The 18,528-nt window shown below is 36.1% G+C and overlaps 3 protein-coding genes across 5 annotated transcripts; 1 reads left to right on the forward strand and 2 right to left on the reverse strand.

Moving 5' to 3' along the window:
• Positions 1-94: 94 nt before the first annotated feature.
• Positions 95-3,250, forward strand: LOC135586496 (uncharacterized). Its single transcript, XM_065097553.1, has 9 exons — positions 95-314; positions 402-493; positions 583-652; positions 752-809; positions 906-967; positions 1,351-1,586; positions 1,709-1,742; positions 1,827-1,952; positions 2,814-3,250. The coding sequence occupies exons 2-9, from the start codon at positions 446-448 to the stop codon at positions 2,996-2,998; spliced, it is 819 nt and encodes a 272-aa protein (XP_064953625.1). The 5' UTR covers positions 95-314; positions 402-445; the 3' UTR covers positions 2,999-3,250.
• Positions 3,251-5,820: 2,570 nt separating this feature from the next.
• Positions 5,821-8,271, reverse strand: LOC135584058 (protein EARLY RESPONSIVE TO DEHYDRATION 15-like). 2 transcript variants are annotated; one of them, XM_009394398.3, is made up of 3 exons: positions 8,142-8,271; positions 6,377-6,756; positions 5,821-6,274 (listed from the first exon to the last, which is right to left on the reverse strand). In XM_009394398.3, the coding sequence occupies exons 2-3, from the start codon at positions 6,729-6,731 to the stop codon at positions 6,114-6,116; spliced, it is 516 nt and encodes a 171-aa protein (XP_009392673.2). In that variant the 5' UTR covers positions 6,732-6,756; positions 8,142-8,271; the 3' UTR covers positions 5,821-6,113. The 2 variants fall into 2 exon arrangements, with proteins under 2 accessions (XP_009392673.2, XP_064955963.1); XM_065099891.1 differs by having other exon boundaries at positions 8,150-8,236.
• A 3,436-nt stretch (positions 8,272-11,707) lies between these two features.
• On the reverse strand, positions 11,708-16,763 carry LOC103978564 (uncharacterized protein At2g37660, chloroplastic). 2 transcript variants are annotated; one of them, XM_009394400.3, is made up of 9 exons: positions 16,389-16,763; positions 14,863-14,975; positions 14,693-14,746; positions 14,504-14,588; positions 13,931-14,036; positions 13,327-13,413; positions 13,110-13,207; positions 12,477-12,586; positions 11,708-11,881 (listed from the first exon to the last, which is right to left on the reverse strand). In XM_009394400.3, exons 1-9 carry the CDS (start codon positions 16,678-16,680, stop codon positions 11,816-11,818), a joined length of 1,011 nt encoding a protein of 336 aa, XP_009392675.2. In that variant the 5' UTR covers positions 16,681-16,763; the 3' UTR covers positions 11,708-11,815. The 2 variants fall into 2 exon arrangements, with proteins under 2 accessions (XP_009392675.2, XP_064955964.1); XM_065099892.1 differs by lacking the exon at positions 16,389-16,763 and adding an exon at positions 15,045-15,350 and having other exon boundaries at positions 14,863-14,970.
• Positions 16,764-18,528: the final 1,765 nt, after the last annotated feature.

The following is an 18,528-nucleotide window of genomic DNA, read 5'->3' on the forward strand; positions in this document are numbered from 1 at the left end:
GTTTCATGGCGATGCACGTGGTTCCACCCAAGAATGTGTCGGCTATCATGGCGGCTACATGTTGCATTGACGACCTCTCGAGAACATGTGGGCCGAGACGTGACTCATGTCTCCATTCGGACTACACATTGGGTCTGAGCATGCATTTGCTTTCGAACCACATTCGAATCTTGGTCGATTCAATTGCAACGTTATTGGGCCGTACATGGGCCGAGCCGGTCGGAGACGATCGATGACTTTTTGATCTAAGTATCTCCGCTCCAATCGTCTTCCCGCTCATGTTTGATTGTCCACTTTCTCCATCGCCGCTTCCCGTTTGCCCCCAAAACCCTACCTTTAATTGGTCTCAGATTCGATGCTATTTTGGCATCTGATATCGGTTTCTCCCACCTTTATCTCAGGTACGAAGTCTTAGGCGCTTAGGAATTTTGATTTCGGGGGGTGGATGGAGTCGCTCAACACCAAACTGTACGAAAAATACAAGAAATTGAAGGTGCTTCTTTTCCCATTCTCGCCTCGGTCTCGTTTGGGCGATCAAGGATCTGGTTGTTCTTTTTTGTGATTTGAGCTCGCTCTTCTCAGAAAAGGAAGTTCTTTGAGGAGGAGGGGTGGAACGATACAAAAGATGCTGATCTGAGGAGTTATCAATCTGGTAGAGTTTTTAGTGTTGCTGGGAACCCCTCGATCATATTTGCACAACGTTTTTTTTTCTAGAAATGTTCGATAGGCTTGAAAATCGAGTTTCTTGCAGCTGTGGAGGACCTGATTGAAGAATTGAAGAATACGAATGAGCGGCTTCGTGCGAAATTGTAAGTTTTAATCGACTGATGACTTGAAGTAATTGGTGCAGTCTTACTTATCAGGAAAGTGAAGAAAGATTGAATTTTGTGCTACTCTGATTCCAGGTATTCCATTCAGGAGCAGTCTGCTGAATGCGAGAAGTTACTGCTTGAAGAGAGCAAGAAATGTAAGGAAAAAATGTGTCTTTATCTTTTTTATGAACTCAGATTCTTGTTGTTTTGCATTGATTTTTAGCCACGTAGATCAGGATAATTCTGGTACTTCAGAACTTCTTACGGTGACTGATCCTGCATTGTAGCAACATCAAATAACATTAAATAATTTGTCGATGGATTTATTCTGTTTGATGGTTTTATTTTATTTTTGGGTGATTTCCTCATTTTCTCATGTTCTAGTCTGGACAATGTGGTCTTGTTTAGGACAAAAGTGATAAATTTAGGTTGTCATGTTCGAGCTTCTGTATGTGGTGCTATGATTGTGGCCTGGGAAGTTCTTTAACTTTCCTTTGGAGTTTGACATTTATGACTGCAAAATGTTGATTTTTATCAGCAACCAAGGAGCTCTCAGATGAAGTTGGAAGACTTCAGAATCGTTTAGCGGAGCAGAATGACATAAATGACAATTCATTGTTGACATCTCCTTGTCCAATACCTGGAATTAGTTTCACAGAGATGCCTAAAAGTTCATCAGCACAGAAAACACCATACTTATGTGAGGAAAATGGGACTCAAAATCAAGAAGTAGTTTTCCTCACTGATGATAGCTATAAAGTGGAGAACAAGGTGGTGAGTGATTGATATTGGCTTACAACACTTTTCTCATCATGTTTATAAATGTTCATCATCAAATGATTGATTTTGAAATCAAATTTCTGCATCTTTTCATTCCTCGGTTGGGATGTTGTCAGCCAGACTGCTGCAGAAAACACTTGGCCGGTTCAAGTATGCCTCGGAGTATATAACTTGCTATCAGTCTGCTTGTCCTTTCTGGAAGCATTTACCATAATTTTATTTAATTATTTGCAGGTGATGCTTCAGAAGATTTTAGCAATTGTGTATTCCAGACTCTTACAAATTTTTTAGTCGGAATGGATTTCTCCGTCGATAACCAAGCTGAAAGTCTTCGCCTTTTGGTTGTTCACAAAAGGAGTGGTAATTTTTTGTATACCTAGTCAGATAATTTCTTTCTTTGATTTTACAAGTTTCCAGTTTATTTTTTTTTATATATTGCTAATATCAATTCCCATATCGGTCTGGTGCTATTTTTAGTGTCAGAGGTGATTGTTTTTTTCTCTTCATTTTACACTATTCTTTGCATCAACAAATCAAAAAGTTCTTTCTTTCCATGGGTTTTATGGTAATTTACTAATAACTTTTTGTAACAACTCAAATTACATGAGTCATTAAAGTTTACATGAAATAGAATATAATTTTTTTGGCAACATACTTTATGCCTCAAATTCCAATATTTTTATCTATTTATTAGACCTTGGTATGACTCATTTTAGATTATACTCTAGCTTCGATACCAAATTTTGTCAAATCAGTGTGTATGTTCATAAAACTCGCATCCAGCGATCAGAGTGTGTGTTCACATATAATAGCTCCAGAAGTTGAGGATGTAGTTCTCGAGCTAGCTAGAGATTGCCTAAGTTGGTAGATTGTAGCAGTGCTATTCTGCTTGTTATCTGACAGTGAGGATGTGATTATTTATGATGATGCCAATTAACATGGAAGTCATCAATGTGTTGCAGTCTGTTGTTAAAAAGCTTGCATTACCTGTTTACCATCAATCCTAGAGAGTGCATTCTTTATGATCTTTTATCTTTCTTTTTATGTATCTCAGTTATCTTCATCTCACCATGCTAAGTAAAATATATTATGAGGGTGCGGTTTCTACAAGTGATTTGTGCCCATTTAGTTCGAGTATTCTGAGACATCCAGAATCGAGAATATCTACTGCCCGTGGAGGTGAATTTTACTGATGCCATTACCTGTTTGTTCTGCTGGCAGGCTACAGGTTTAGCTTAACATGGATACAACATGAAGGTGGAGAAGGCGAGTTGATGTATCATGTTTCTTCGCTAGGGACACTAGAAAGGGTAGCTGTGGACTGGATGAAGGAGGACATGATGTTCAGCACAGCCATGTGTCATGTTTTCTTCGAGAGGGTATCGCGAGTCGTCGGACGCTGTTGATTGGATACCGTCGAGCCTTGCATCGGTAAAGAAAGCTTGTGTTCTAGCCACATTCCCGGTCTGATACGGTTCCAATCCAAGACACCACCGTGGTTCAAAACTGGTGAAGGCTCAACAGGTTCTGTATCAGTGACCTCTTCAGCAACTCCACAAGACAGCTTGTCTTGTGAGAATGTACTGTTAAACGTGTTCATCCATATTTTTCTTGGCTTTGTGATCGTATTTATTAATTATCCCTCTTCTGCTGTTGCTTCTGGATTCATCTTGTGATCTGTTCGGTTTGGAGATGAATGCCGTGTACTCTGTTCAACATCTCAGATTGAGCCATAGTTTGTTTACTTATGTTATATATAGCTAAGATGCATGATATAGGAAGTTATAAATATAAAACTATATAAAATTGTTTGAGTGGACTGTTACATTTGGGGATGAGAAGTACAAAGCCACAGGTTGGGGTTGTAAATGTCATTTAATAAAGAAAATGATTATCTGGGAGATGAAATAATGGGAATACTTTTCACATTAATGTTAGTCAATTTTATCCAACATTTATCCTTAATTATTTTAATTTCTAGCACATTCTCCAAATGGTTGTAATTGAAATTTAATTATAGGGTAAATTTCTTAAAAGGACCCCAAGTTTTTTTTGATGATGAAACCAATTGATGAGTGTTTATGAATTGATCTATGCTTTGAGTGATGCATGATGCTTCGATCAGGATAAGACAATTGCCGGAGAAACATGTTAGAAAATTGGACGTCGCGCTGAAGGATTGGTCGACGTATCGACAGAAGGCTTCGGGCCATAGATTTGGGCATCGAGCCAAGAATAGCAGATATTACGCTAAGGATATCGGAGTTACGGAGGTCAACTGGCCGATTGGGCAATAGGCCGCAAGATAGGACGATGCGCCGAAGAATCGGACGAAGCGTCGATAAACCAATGACACACCGGACGACATGATTCATGCTTAGTAATAATTGTCTAGATCGAAGTGTGTTTTTATGTGTGCATAATTAACTACGATAGTAAGGCATAAAGCAAAATGAAGTCCTGGAGTTAAGAACGCAATTTCGTTGGGAGTTCAAGAGTTTATTAGAAGTCCGGACGTTTGTCGAAAGTTCTGCCGAGAAGTCCTGGAGCTTGCCAGAGAAGCTCATCGGAACTTGCCAAAGAAGAACATCGTGAAGTCTAAGAGCTTGTCGGGAGTCCGTTAGAACATTACCGAGATATCGTCGGAAGTTCGCCGGAAGATCATTGGAAGCTTGTTAGAAGAAACCGAACTTATTTTGCTTAGAATATGTCTTAGGAATCATAGTTAGCATATAATTGGAGTTGGGATTGGGAGATAATCTCATCAACTCTGTTAAGGGCCAACTGGGCCCGAAGTTGGGCTGGTTTGGGTCGAATTCAAGGCCCAACCAGGATGCTGAAAGCCTGGCCGATGGTGGCACCGCTTGGGAGACTCAGTCTCCTAGGTGGTATGGGCAGTGGTACCGCTAGAGCTCGATCTCCGAGCTCTGTCAGGTGGTGATACTGCCCAATGTCAGGATGCCAAGCAGTGGTACCATCCGTACCCGGGATGAGATATTTTTAGGCTCCAAGTTTGAATCAACTTGAAGCCTATAAATACCCCTCTCATCCCTGATTAAAACACATAAATATTGAGAGTAAAAAGGAAAGAAACTCTACTGTAATCTTGTGTGAAACTCCTCTTAAAGTTCTTAGTGTTGGAATAGTTTGAGAGATAAGTGAGTGGGGGGTGTAAGGGTTATCTCCTAAACTCGGTAAAAGGAGAAAGAGCTATAAGAAGGAGGTTGATCTTCGCCTATTAAAGGAATATCGATAGTGGATGCCGGTGGCCTCGATAGAAGAGGAATCGGTGGAGTGGATGTAGGTCACGACGACCGAACAACTATAAAATCGACGTGTTCTTCTCTAGTTTGAATTTCTATATTTGAGCAATTTATTTTACTGCAAACCTCTTAACTTGCTTTACATCCACTACGCTCTTTCGTACATTTTCAAGCTATCTTTACGAAAACGCTTTCAAGTTAGTCTTTCTCTGAAATGATTTTCATCGAAATCAGTTTTTATTGTACGAACGTTTTTTGATTTTACCGCTGCACTAATTCACCCCCCCCCCCCCCCCCCCCCTCCCCCTTTTAGTGCCGACTCTTTTCCTAACATCCCTTTCATCGGATTTTGATATCATCACAAAAAAAAAAAAAAAGGAATGAGAATTGAAGATAATAATAAATATGACGATGGGGAATAAAAAGCAATCTCCCTTTCGCATCAACTTCCTATCGAATATCACGAAGGAATGAGAAGTGAGGACAATAATAAATATAACGATGGAGAGTAAAAAGTCAAACGAAAATGAGAAGAGAGACAAGGACAATGAGACGAAAACGAAAATGAGAAGAGAGACAAGGACAATGAGACGAAAACGAAAAGTCACATGCCACAACCATGATTGAACAATTGAACAATGGAGCGAATACAATCAAAGTCAAGAGTAAATTTATCTTTTAGGAAATAATAAACGCTTTGTGGGAATAAATCAAAATGAGAACGTAAAAAAATTAGAACTTTTAAGTTTTTTTTAATTTACCCTTAATTATATACAATTGAGCAAAAATATAGCAAACTCTAAGATATACAATCTCTAACTTGCTTATAGATGACAAAACAAATAAATTTTTGGATTGGTTAAAAAATCACAAGCAATGTAACTTTTCTCTCTGCAGTCTCATGAGCACTTTTAAGCCATCCAAAACAATATTTTCTGATGAAAACCACCACTCAAATATAGATATGGTGCAAACCATCTAAGGAATTATACCACAAAATATTGTTTCCAATGTCTCTTAGATTGTTGCTGATTTTAGGACGGCTTGTTTAAGATTAAAACATTCATACACTGCACTCAATTTACGTGGGACACAGAACAATGACACTACATAACACCTTATCATCAACTCCACTGACTTCTCTACACCTTTTTGTTTGAAGGACTACAAAGAACTACAACAGCAGCCTTCTAACTCTATACAAAAGGTACCCTGGAGATGGATTGCTACTGACAAAGTAGCACTCAGACGATGATACTCAACGAGGCTGCTGGATTATACGGCGAGGACTGCACTTTGGGCTCAGGAGCTGCGCAGGTTTCTCCCAATATTTTGCTGGTTCTAGGATTGGTCTGGTGCCCTTCTTTGGATGTTTCAAGCCCAGGCTCTTTACCTCTAGCTCTTCATCACTCAGAAACCCTGTTCATAAGAACACAGTTGAATGAATAACCACCAAAAGAGTTTTATATCTAGTTATTAAGCATGATTAGATATATCTCTGGATGACATGTGGTCAATTACCATTACAGAATATCGTTTCTTTCTCCAGGGCTTTTGAAATTTGATCTCCAAACTCGAGATACAAAGCTGCATAGTCAAGCTCGGCTTCTGGAATGGATAATTCATCAACAATTCCAAGATCAAAGGAGTCGGGCAGCAGGTTGGTCACATCCACCTCATCATCAGCATCAAAGGTTTCTTGATCTTGGTGCTGATGGAACCAATGTTCACGGAACCATGTGGTTGTCTTCACCAATTCCCACCATTCCGGTGAAAAATCTTCCACCTGCTGAAATGCCATCGGGATGAAGAGTGGAGCATTTGGGTTTAGTGTTGATTTGCCTGCCGCTCCTGAGGGCACTGCCATAGGACTCATTGACTCCTGGTTGTGGCCTCCCTTTCTGATTACAAAATGATGAATTAAGCTAATTTAGAAAATTTTATTCAATAACACAGTACCTCCTATTTCCAAATGCCATCGGAAAGGTTGAATGGCTACAACTAAGGTGCCTTTTGTTTCCTCGACATGATATAATAAGATTATTTAGAATATTTTTATTTGACAATACGGTACCTTCTTTTTCTTATGTAATGCCATTAGAATGATTCGAAGTTTGTGACTATGGTGCCTCTTACTTCCTACTATAGTGCCATTACAGTGGCATCGCGTTTGTAAGTACCTTATCAGTTATTCTTTAAATTTCATCTACCAGTTAACAAGCATTAGCAAACTAGTTTTTTGGAAGTCAGACACATAATCTACTCATTTATTCTTCTTGTATATCCAATAGTGGAATTCGACTATTGCAGTATTGTTTCCTTATCAATACAAGAAACCAAATCTATACCAAATATGGTGTTGGAAGAATACTCGGTCATAAAAGGGGAATAATATAAATTCCTAAAAACCAAACAAGAACAAAAAGATTCTACAATAAACCTATTTAAAGTCTTAGTTTTTTAAAGTTTACACTTAAAGCTCAAGGTCCATGGACAACAGTTGGCTCTAACAAATGAAATCCGGCACCTATTTGTCTCTTTTACTCGTCTAAATTGCTCGTTTCAAAAGTTCAAACTAACAATCCAAAAGGCAAAATACAAATTTGAAGCTCAAGCGCAAGATCAATTGACAATATAATCTACCTAACAAAAGTTGGCACTTTGCCCCTTTTGCCAGCTCTAGAAAAGTTAATCTAAAAAAATGAAAGAATCCAAGTTATTGTTTTCCCGTCATCTACTTCAAGATGATGGGAAGCATAATTGACGGATCTAATTTTGGTTAAAAATTAAGCAATTCCAAGAGAATCCAAAAAGGCATTCTTGTTCGTGGATCATAAAGTGCATAGGTATTGTTTTCTGAAGGCAAAGCAACAATCTTTCCGCATCTGCCCTAAACCACGAAGTCTGAGGATTTGGTTTATCGACTGATGGACGTATCGAAAGTCGTATTCCATCATCCGAAGAGAAGTATGGAGTGAAAGGGAGAGAATATGCAAAAACACCTTAATTGGAAGCCCTAAGGACAACTCAATTCAGGGATCTGGCAAAGCAGTCTAGCATATCCTCATGGAAAGAGCAAAACCGAGATCAGATCATCCAGATCTAACAAAAATCGCCAAATTCAGGAGATCACGGGGACATAAAGCGAAGAGTCTGCCGAGCCCACAACATCCACATCAGGTCGTTCAACACACAGATCGAGAAAACATCTTGCTTAATTTCGGAACGAACCCTACAAGCCTGCAGGCACGCATGCTTGCAACAACAAGATGTAAGATATGTATACCTTCTTACCGGGGGATCCCCCTGCCCAAAATCTCCGGAGACTGTGATGGGTTGTTGGAAGAAAGGTCAGAGTTCCCACCGCTGGCTACGAGGAGGCGAGGGAAGCCGTCAATTTATAGAGGGACAAAGTGGCGTCCCGAAGCACTAGCTTCGGATCTACGAAGCTACGCTTCGGGTACACGGCCGCGTAGACCCACTCGCCCACTCGCGTACAGTTTGCCCTCTTTGTTTCCAAAATATGTTCTCTTACCCATTGTGGGTCAATGCAATCCTTACCTCTCCTCTAACTGGAGAATCGTGTAGACCACGTGTTTGTCTAGTGTGGGCTCCACACAAGCGAATACCCAAGTACGACTCTGCGTAATAACATCAGGGGCAGCAAATTTATTGCTAATATATATAGCTCATCATTGAGCTTAATTTTTAGATTTTTTTCCGAAAAATATCCGTATTTTTATAAATCTGTAATAATATTTTCTTAATATCTAAAATATTATTTATTTGACCATTATTTTTTTATTTTCTTATAGACTTATCAACTGATTCAATTATAATGTTTTTATATTATGTTATAGTATTTTCAATGATATCAAGAAAACATTATAAAGTAATATATAATACTTTTGATAAAATTAAAAATACTATAATACAGTATAAAATATTATAATATGAAAAATGATAAATAATGGGTGACAAAATATACTCGAAAATTAAGAGGGACTTACCATGAAAAAAAAAGAAAAAAAGAGAGTTTTTTCTTCCAAATCAAAATCTTCAATCCAATTACTGATGCAGCTAAATCTAGAAAATCTTAATTTCCCTTTGAGTGCCTCCTTAATTCACGGAAAGAAGCACTTAATATTTGAGGCAAAAATAGATAATGTTACATCATCGAAATCTTCAATCTAACTTCAACACTGTTCCAACGGTGGTCGAGCTCGAATCACATCGAGAGATGAATGCTGAGAGAGATGGAAGCAGCAGGGAAATGCATCCAAGCAACCTTACTATCATTATATCAATCAATCAATCAATCAATCAGTTGTTTATGTCGACATCATAATCGAATTGTGGACAGCCGGCCAAAGATTCAAAGATAAAGTAATGATGGGAGTGATGGGTAGGAAATGACACGGAAACCGAGTCCTATTTGTCCATCTGATTCATGGAAAAAAAAAAAGGCTGATTCTTAGTCATTGAACTTGTTACCCACTCATATTATTTTCAATTCTTATGCGAGGACATATATTAATATTTTCATAAGATATTCTTTGGTACGTGGATCATATGGCCCGTAGATACAAGGAATTGTCTGTTTTGAGTGATGGGTGTACTTGTACGATTTTATCTTTTCGGAACATGTAAGTTCAAAAGGTGTCTCTAAAAATAAGGGAGACCCGATAGACTTATGAACCCTTGATTCCGGAAAGAACATAAGGTCATTTAATCTCACATTAGTTGAGAAGTATTAAAACGAATGACTCATAAATCTGTCAGGTCTCCCTTATCCTCAGAGGTGCTTTTGAAGTTTACATATTCTGAAAGAATAAAATCGTGTGGGTACGTCCATTACTATAATTCCTCGTAAACTTACCGACCACACTAATGACCAATCGACGATGATCCCTTATCATATTCTATAAAATATTACTCATATTTACAAATGATAATAAAATTTATGTTGTTAAAATGAAAATATTAATATGAGTAATGTATATAATAGTTAAAATAGGTGAAATATTTAGTATTGATGGTACAAATAGAAATAAGTGTTTTCTTTAATTTAACTAAGGATATTAATAAAAGTATAGCTGACCTTAAATAACTGAGATATTATATATATTCATTTGACACATCACAATTCGGATTCACTTTTCTTACTTTGAGAGAAGTAGATGCAACAAACAATGACTAATATTTTTTCAATAGAAAAAAAATATTTTCCAAATTGTCTTTCATTAATTTCTCAGCTCGTAGAATATAAAATCTATAATAAAATTATAGAGGTCGTCACTAATGCTGACAAAAGAATCAAATAGTTTATATTAATGTATTATTGTACATTCTGAATTTGAATAATAATTTTTCTTTTTAAAAAGATAAGCATAAAAAAGTCAAAACATTATCATCAAAATGGTTGTAGGGTCAAACAGGACTTGAAAAAAATCCACAATAATTAAAGCACTTGCACTAATAACATGCAATGCACCTGAATCCATGCACAATATGATGATGACAACCAAAGATGTTTCAATGGTGAGGTGAGTGTGGCAAAGGCATAATTTATGATCTAGAAGGTACCATGAAACCTAAAGGGAGGTGGGAGGGAGCACATGGTTTGGGTGCTAAATTAAAGACCTTTGACACCCTTTTATCTCACTTTGGACCAAAAAGAAGAGTCTTTGTCATGGGGATAACAATAGTCTATGATTGACACTGATCCACCATGTGGTGGAGAAGAGTGGTTGGGTGACATGAGAGCCATAAGTTGTGAGTGAGTGTGTGTGTGTGTCATCCTTTCAATGGCCCAACAACACATTTTCCACATCCCTTCAGGCCATGATGAGATGAGGTGTGGAGTTTTCCTTGGTGTGTTGTCCCCACAAAGATAGTGGAGCCCTGCTAATGTCATCATCATTATGTTAAATCCTAGTTTTAAGTATTGTGTGAGGGTTTGCTAGTGATGGTTTGTCTATGATGCCTATGGTTGTCTATGATTGCTATAACATAAAAATATGATCATTATTGATAAAATTTTAGATTAGGTAATAACTAATCCTAAAAAATTAAGTAGTTAGAATATGACCTAAATATATTTATAAGCCTTATAATCAGATCTCTTACGAACATGTCGGTTTAGACTTGACGTACGAATAAAGATTAAGTACATTGTGCAAAACCAAATGAGAAAGGAGTATTAAATGAAAGTTTTAATTGAACACTAAGCGACTTAAAAAGGGACGATTACTTACTAATTTCAAAAAAATAAATTAGTTTACGCTTAGACTTTACGTGCGAACTAAACATAAATACATGACATAAACCCAAATAAAAATATAAGTATTTAAAAAATTAATTAAATATTAGATTAAATAAAGAGCATGATTCATACTAACAATTTGTTTAGAAATGATGATAAAGTTTTAACAAAATGACCCAATGTATCTATAAGGTTTAACAAGAATGACCTAAAAATTCAGCTCTACTAATGCAGGATAAAGTGCAACTCAAATTTGCTTCCAACATGAACTAAAAACAAAAAAACAAAAGCTTTGAATAAGATGGGCTTTCAATCTGCATTACACAACCAATGCATAATGTAAAATCACATTATTTAACATGAGACAACTCCTCTAGTTGTTTCTAAGGTAAAGATCAATTATAGAATTCCATGAGCAACAACAATGAACTATATGTGTTGCCATTTGCATTTTAATTGGTTCTCTGTTTTGTTGTTATGTTAAGTTGTTTCTGTCTGTCTTATAGACAAACTTTAATGGTTTACATGTCAAGAAAACAGTATGTCACAGCAGGAAAATGAATATAATGACAACAGGATAATACAAGTTGACAAAATTATTTCACATACCAACATATATTAGTCAAGGCATCTGCTACAATGAGTAAAACTCAAGTTTTCTGTACATGCTATGAAAATAGAGCTCTATCATCCAGCTAATTAGCTTCAGCAGCTTTAAAGAGCTCCTTCCATTTCTCAGGATCACTTCCAGGTCCATCTCCCTGTAATCCACAAATTTGGTAATTTATGGAACACTAGCATTTGATGCCATCAACATGCAAAATTGTGAACAATGATTTAGGCCTCATTTCATGACATTTTCTTTTTCTTTTTTAATTTTTTACTTTCTGCTCTATAAGCAAATGTCTGAAAATTTAAATACAAAAATCGTTTGATATTGGTATTTTGTTTCTGGTTTTTTTAGGATGCTTCTTAATAGTTTGTTTTTTTCAATCAGGAAAAGAAAAGAAAGCCAAATAACTGAATGGTATTTATCCTCTTCTCCATTAATAACTCGATCCCATACCTTTCTCTTGTCATTCAATTTCCCTTCTCCAGAAACAATTGTTTCCAATATAAAGATAATGCAAATAAAACAGAACAAATAAAAAAAGAGAGTTCTGTTTCACTGTTCTTTAAAGCATGAAAAAAAATGAGCAAAACAAATGCAAAAAAAAAAAAAGGTAGGAAAAGAAGAAATGTGAACATACATATGTTAGTTGTCTGTTTGTGACCCTCACGATTCCATTGATTTCAGGTTTGAAGAGCTTGAAGGTTCAGGGAGTAGATTTTAGTTAGTTATCAAGGAATGAGTACCTCAATTGAGTTGATTTCGTAAATTTGTCCTTTGGTACACTCTATGTCAAGAGCTTGTATGCAGGCTTCGGCAACTACAAGTCTGCTAACCTCCCCAACAAGCTCGTCTCCTGAAAGGAAATGGAAAATTTTGTTAACAAAAGAACCAACAGTAGTCAAGGATGGATATTATTCAAGCAGAAGAACTTCTTTCTGTAATACAAAAAAGAAATTCTAGCAATCCACATGTAACACGAGACCATTAGACCAGAAAGTATTATCTTCGTAATCGCAACAAACGATTTCCAGGAATAAAGCAGCAACAAATTAAAAATTAACTGAGCGGAAAATAAACAATTTCCTAGCATGTTACAGATACCCCAGGAACACCGTGAGAAATCCCACATATGGGAAAACAGCTTGGAAGAACTCATTTTTCGCATACAGCAAGCCAACACAGACTTGCCGGGCAGGTAGAGATAACCATAGAGATACTACCACAAATAACCCTGATGAAATGGTAGAGTGAAGATGGCCAATGTTCCCAGTCGAAGACATTATAACAGTTATATGTCTTAACATAGTTCAAAGCAACTGAAGAAATTCTGAGAAGTTCCAGATTTCATTCTGTCTCATAAGTCAGATATCAAATACCTTGACTTATCACGACTGCACGTCGTTTTCCTGCAGTTGCTTTAAGCAACGTATTTAGATCATAGGAAGTATATGGTCCATCAGTCAATCTCCCAGCCCTGGCAATAGCATAATGACTTTGTCAAGAAACAGACTACAAGATCTCATTATATCAAAAACAAACTAGCAGAAAATTTCAAGGACAAACTTTCATATATGTAGACGACATATAAATCACCTGATAATGGTGAATGGTAGGCCAGAACTCCACACAAAATCCTCACCCATCTTCTTAAACTTTAGAACACCAAAGAGATTCATAATGCTGAAAAAACCATAAGCAAGGATAAATGAAACATGTCTATAGCCATCTTTAAATCAGCAAGGAGGATCAAATGGAGGTATCATTTTTGCCTTATCTTACTGATTCATCTCATCATATCCCTGAAAATCATCTGAGTTTATATACTTGGGTTGGCAGGTAGAAGCAATCAGTTTTCACTTCATTTGGTTACAAATTGTTGTCAAAAAGGAGGTCAGCAGTTGCACAGACTTAAAATAGATAAAATAGCTAGCATCACGGGTGTTTAAGAGAACTTTCCTGAAGATAATAGAAACTGTCCTTATCCAATATATTAATGTATTCCACATATATTTGATTTATTGATTTCAAGAATTATTAAATGTTCTTTCCCAACTATTTAAGGGTGTTTAAGAGAACTTTCCTGAAGATGATAGAAACTGTCCTTATCCAATATATTAATGTATTCCACATATATTTAATTTATTGATTTCAAGAATTATCAAATGTTCTTTCCTAACTATTAAATAGAAATGCATACCTCCATGGTAACTCATTGTACTTTGTAACACCAACTGATGACACAAGAACGAGCCTCTCAATAGTGGGAGGAAGTGCCAAAACAAGATTCCGTATTCCCTCCCAATCTTCAAATGAAGCAACATTTTAACGTAAGCACAGCTTAGTTTGTAGAAAGATATTTGGTCTTGCAAAGTTAAAGAACATTTCTTATACTAAACAAGACAATTATGAAACAATTAGACTTCATCACCCAAGGTGTTTTTGCTAGATGCACTGACATCTAAGAAGACTTTCATGTTTGCTTGCTCCAGGTCCCAAATCGGAAATCTTAGTTAAATTTTTTTACTTTTAGTGTATGTCAAAAGAATTTCTTTGTTGAATTCATACCCAATAATCCTCCCATTTGTATCTTGAAAACAATCCACTGCTAGCAGAATTTTGCATTAACATATTATTTTACCTGTACAGCCTTATAAGTTGAAAGTTTCTTTCATCAGTAAACTAATGCAATCGGCGTAAATCAGTAAAATCTCTGAAGCAAAAGTCTATGTCTCAAATGAAAATGTGGGATGCAGACAGGCATAGTTCCTACCAACTCGTTCAGGAGTGTTGTCTCCATCCCAACGCTTAGAAGGGAAAGCTGTAGTCCCAGTGCAGCAAATAACATGCGTCACTCCCTATGAAACAAGAGTCCTATAATTTGATTTTAAGTATGATAAATAGAAGTTCCTTTTTAAATGAATCTTCAAAACCTAAGATCTTAAAGAAAACTGAAACAGACCTCGAAAATGGTTGAATCTAAGTCACTTGGATTTCTTGTATCACCTTTATGTACCTGTTGCAGTCACCCATTCCACATTATACCAGCAGGAAAAAATGAAAAAGAAAAGAAAAGCTAAGAAACGAGCTTAGATAAAAGAACAAGTTAAGTGGAGAAAATGACCCCAGTACCTCGATAATGTTCTCATCTTGTATACCGAACAAAGATATTGCTTTTGAAGGATCTCTAAGAAGTAGGCGTGATTTTATGTTTCTACTGAGGAGGGATGCTACAATTAACTGTCCTGCATGCAAATTATTGCAATTAATCAATTGTAAAGCACTGAGAATGCCAAGACTTGATTTGGTTGTACCTCAAGATTAACATTAGCCCTAGAAGAGACAATTTCCCTGCAATGGCTTTCCATTGCTAAGTGTTTTAAATACACACTGAAGTAAGTGTGTGGAAACTGCAGATGAAGTATGGAGTAGAAATTTATAGTTTCCACTACTCTAAGTCAAGTGTGTTCCACCCATATAGCTGAACAGATTTTAAGTGTTTGCTGTGTCAGATGATGAACTAGATTTCTTTTGCCTGAAAATCATTATAAACCTCAAAAACAGAGGTAGTAAATTATGAGGAAATTCCAATCACGGACAAAATGAGAATGAATAATATAAACTGGTTCTAACATTTCCAAATAATGATCTTAAAGGCAACATCAATTAAAGGTCTGTTGTAGCATTGTTAGCATTGTCATTCTCATCAATTTAAATTGTCACAGAAACTCTCAACAAGATACAGATATATGGAAACCATGCATCAATTATGCAGAGAAGTCCAAGAAGAGTTTCTTCATGGTTCAAAAAAGTGGACCAGGCTCCCTTTTCCGAGATATACTAGTGCTTAAACCATTCAAAGTCCATTATACAAATCTTTTAGTAATAAGAACCAGAAGAATGTCAATATGATTATGTCTTTCGATGTTTTTAAAAGATACATTGTCAGATCATACTTCATCCTTGAGATGTGTGTAAAAGGTTGCAATAAAAGGTCTATCATTGATAAGAAGCCAATAAAGCATTAAACCGAGTTTAACTCAATAGCCAATAAATTCATGTCAAAGGCCCCGCTAACCATTCAGATATCTTATCAAGGAAAAGAATTTTGATCAGTAAATAGTTAAGATCAGTTCATGATTCAAAAACTTGATTCAGTAAATATGTTATCTGTGCAACGAATTTACATCATACCGAGAATCTTTCAATACAGTAAAGACTTGATTCTCCAAGATATCTTTCACTACAGTTGAAATATCCATTTCAGCGAATTTTTGCAGGATTTGATATCCAACAAGTATAATTTAGTGGCCATAAAGACACATCATATTTGGCTACTACAGTCTTCAAAGAGAATAATCCCCGACAAAGGATCTCTAAAACTCTTTCAACATTAAAAACGTTGATCGAATCAAGCAATCTTGACTCACTAATCAGCTTTGCTACAAACGAAAGAAAGCATATCAATCAGAAAACTATATTAATGTTAACGTCCCCGATTAAACTTTCATATATGAATCTTCCAAATACTACAGAATGCAAATAACAAAGACTCTCAAACCCGAGATGGCATCCATGTTGGTCGTCATCTAACTAAATCCATTGCTCCAACAATAATTAGAATTGCTATGATAAGGTAAGGAAATCAGACCGCGTACCTACTCCACCAGTCCCACCGATGACGAGAACAACCTTGGAAGAAGAGGAGGGTGTTTTGGAGACATCTGCTTCAACTAGGGCCGAGGGAAGCGTCTCTTCCTCCTTCACTGCATGAACTACGCCCCTCCCACCACTGCGACGGCTCAAAGAAGTGACACCCGAAGGAAGAAGGGAACAACCACAACCTGCGAGATTGGTTGATGGGATTGGATGAGGAATCGGCCATCTTTGAGAACCCTTGTGAGATTTCTGTAAGGGCAAAGGAAGCTGAGACGAGAGCTTGAGAGCCATCGCAACGGAGAGATGAAAGGGCGCAGATTCGAAGCAAGCTAGTGGTGTGGTTAGTAAGATGAGCGGCCACGGTTCTAATGGATTTGGCACCCCACATCACATGGCAGCGGCGTCAAGTGAATGGTTGCCCAAATTTCTAGTCTTCGTACACTATGGGAATTTTCTGGTTTCAGAGAGGCATGTCGACGGGTCTGAACCAGAAAGGATTAAGCTCGATCCATATCTGACCCAATTCTAAACGGGTCGGATACGGTCAGGTTGAGAGCCCCGTAGACGAATCAATTCGGATATATGGCCAAATAATCGATTCAGGTGAGAATCCAAGTTTTTACGTTTTCGCACATATTGATCTTTTTTTTTAATAATATTACCTTTATACCTCTCGTTAGTGCTCCCATCATCCTTCCTCTTGTTATGCTTTTCGTCTCTTTACTGTCGTTCTCGACTTTCTTCTATTTTTATTTTTCATTCTAAGACTTTCGTCTTGTTTCCTCTTATGTTGTTTCCTCTTATGTTACTAATAGACACTATATGCTTTTCGTCTCTTTACTGTCGTCCTCGACTTTCTTCTATTTTTATTTTTCATTCTAAGACTTTCGTCTTGTTTCCTCTTATGTTACTAATAGACACTATATCTCTCTACTTCTTCTGGATCATTCCGAGGGTAACAAAAGCCCCTCCCCCCTTTTCTAATATTTTTTTATTATCAAAATCTCTTATTTCTCTCTCTTATTGCCACTCATTTGTCAAACAAAATACTTTACTCCATCTTCTTTTATTCAATGACTACATCCATAACTCGTCCCCTATGTCCCCTCATTTTGGTCATCATTCTAGTGTCGTCTCCTTCGGCATCCTTAATATTCAAAATTTTTTTAATTAAAATTAATGTATTTTAAAAAAATACTATAAATTATAATAATTTTATTTCAAAATATGATAAATACTTAACCTATTTAACTTCATTTAAAAAGAAAATAAATGCTAAACCAATTTAACTCAAATTAGATTTTCATAAGAAAATTTAAATTTCTTAATGAAACAGAGAAATGAAGGACAATGTCGCTAAAAAAAATATTATTTTTTTTAAATTACCTGAAAAGTCTAATCTCGAAGAAGAGGAGATTAAACTCTAATCTTTCACAAAGCTTTTCTAGATCAAAAGATATCCGTTAAAATTGAGATGTGAGATTATTAGTTTGGGGTTTACCCCCAAATTATTTCTGTTCCTACTTGGGTTCGAATTGGCTCGACCACTCGTCGGTTCGAAACCAAATTAAAACAAACTTTGGGTAGTTTGATTTTAATTCTAAATCGATGATTCCGATTATAAGCTAATTAAATATGATTAAAAATAAAATACCAATATGATATATCGTATAGTGTTAAAACTTTAAAGTTTAGTTTGGTTTGATTAAAATTTTTAAAATATTATTTTTTTTTGTTACACTCATTATAGATATACATCTTTTTTAATTTCAAAAATAAAATTATAAATTATTTTTATATTTTTTTAGAAAAATATTTTTTTAATTATTTTAAAATAATGAATTTAAATTTAGTTCATATTAAAATTATTTATTATATTAGTTATTTTAAAAAAATATTTTTATTTTTATTTAATTTAAAAATAAATAAATAAAAAATTAATGGTTCGAACCGGAATCGAAACCGACCATAAGCGGTTCGATTCCCGTTTCGATTTTTGATTTTATAAAACAAAAAGCCATGTTTCTAAAATCAAACAGATGATTCTGCAACCAAAATCGACTCTTCCCATGCCGCCGCGGTCAGGTCCGACCCCAACTCTCCTCCGACAACGAGGCATAGGGATTAAGTTCTTGCAAC

This window comes from Musa acuminata, chromosome BXJ2-3, assembly GCF_036884655.1.
Source record: "Musa acuminata AAA Group cultivar baxijiao chromosome BXJ2-3, Cavendish_Baxijiao_AAA, whole genome shotgun sequence".
Taxonomy (NCBI): Eukaryota; Viridiplantae; Streptophyta; class Magnoliopsida; order Zingiberales; family Musaceae; genus Musa; species Musa acuminata.

Bases quoted from the DNA above. Each gene is read 5' to 3' on its own strand.
- LOC135586496 (XM_065097553.1), top strand. From the start codon at position 446: ATGGAGTCGCTCAACACCAAACTGTACGAAAAATACAAGAAATTGAAG. The intron at 1,587-1,708 runs GTGAGTGATTGA...GGATGTTGTCAG, and splicing joins ATAAAGTGGAGAACAAGGTG to CCAGACTGCTGCAGAAAACA. The intron at 1,953-2,813 runs GTAATTTTTTGT...TTCTGCTGGCAG, and splicing joins GGTTGTTCACAAAAGGAGTG to GCTACAGGTTTAGCTTAACA.
- LOC135584058 (XM_009394398.3), bottom strand. From the start codon at position 6,731: ATGAGTCCTATGGCAGTGCCCTCAGGAGCGGCAGGCAAATCAACACTA. The intron at 6,275-6,376 runs GTAATTGACCAC...TCTTATGAACAG, and splicing joins AGAAACGATATTCTGTAATG to GGTTTCTGAGTGATGAAGAG.
- LOC103978564 (XM_009394400.3), bottom strand. From the start codon at position 16,680: ATGGCTCTCAAGCTCTCGTCTCAGCTTCCTTTGCCCTTACAGAAATCT. The intron at 14,589-14,692 runs GTCTGTTTCAGT...CTTGTTTCATAG, and splicing joins TAGATTCAACCATTTTCGAG to GGAGTGACGCATGTTATTTG. The intron at 12,587-13,109 runs GTATTTGATATC...ATTTCCTTTCAG, and splicing joins TGCAGTCGTGATAAGTCAAG to GAGACGAGCTTGTTGGGGAG.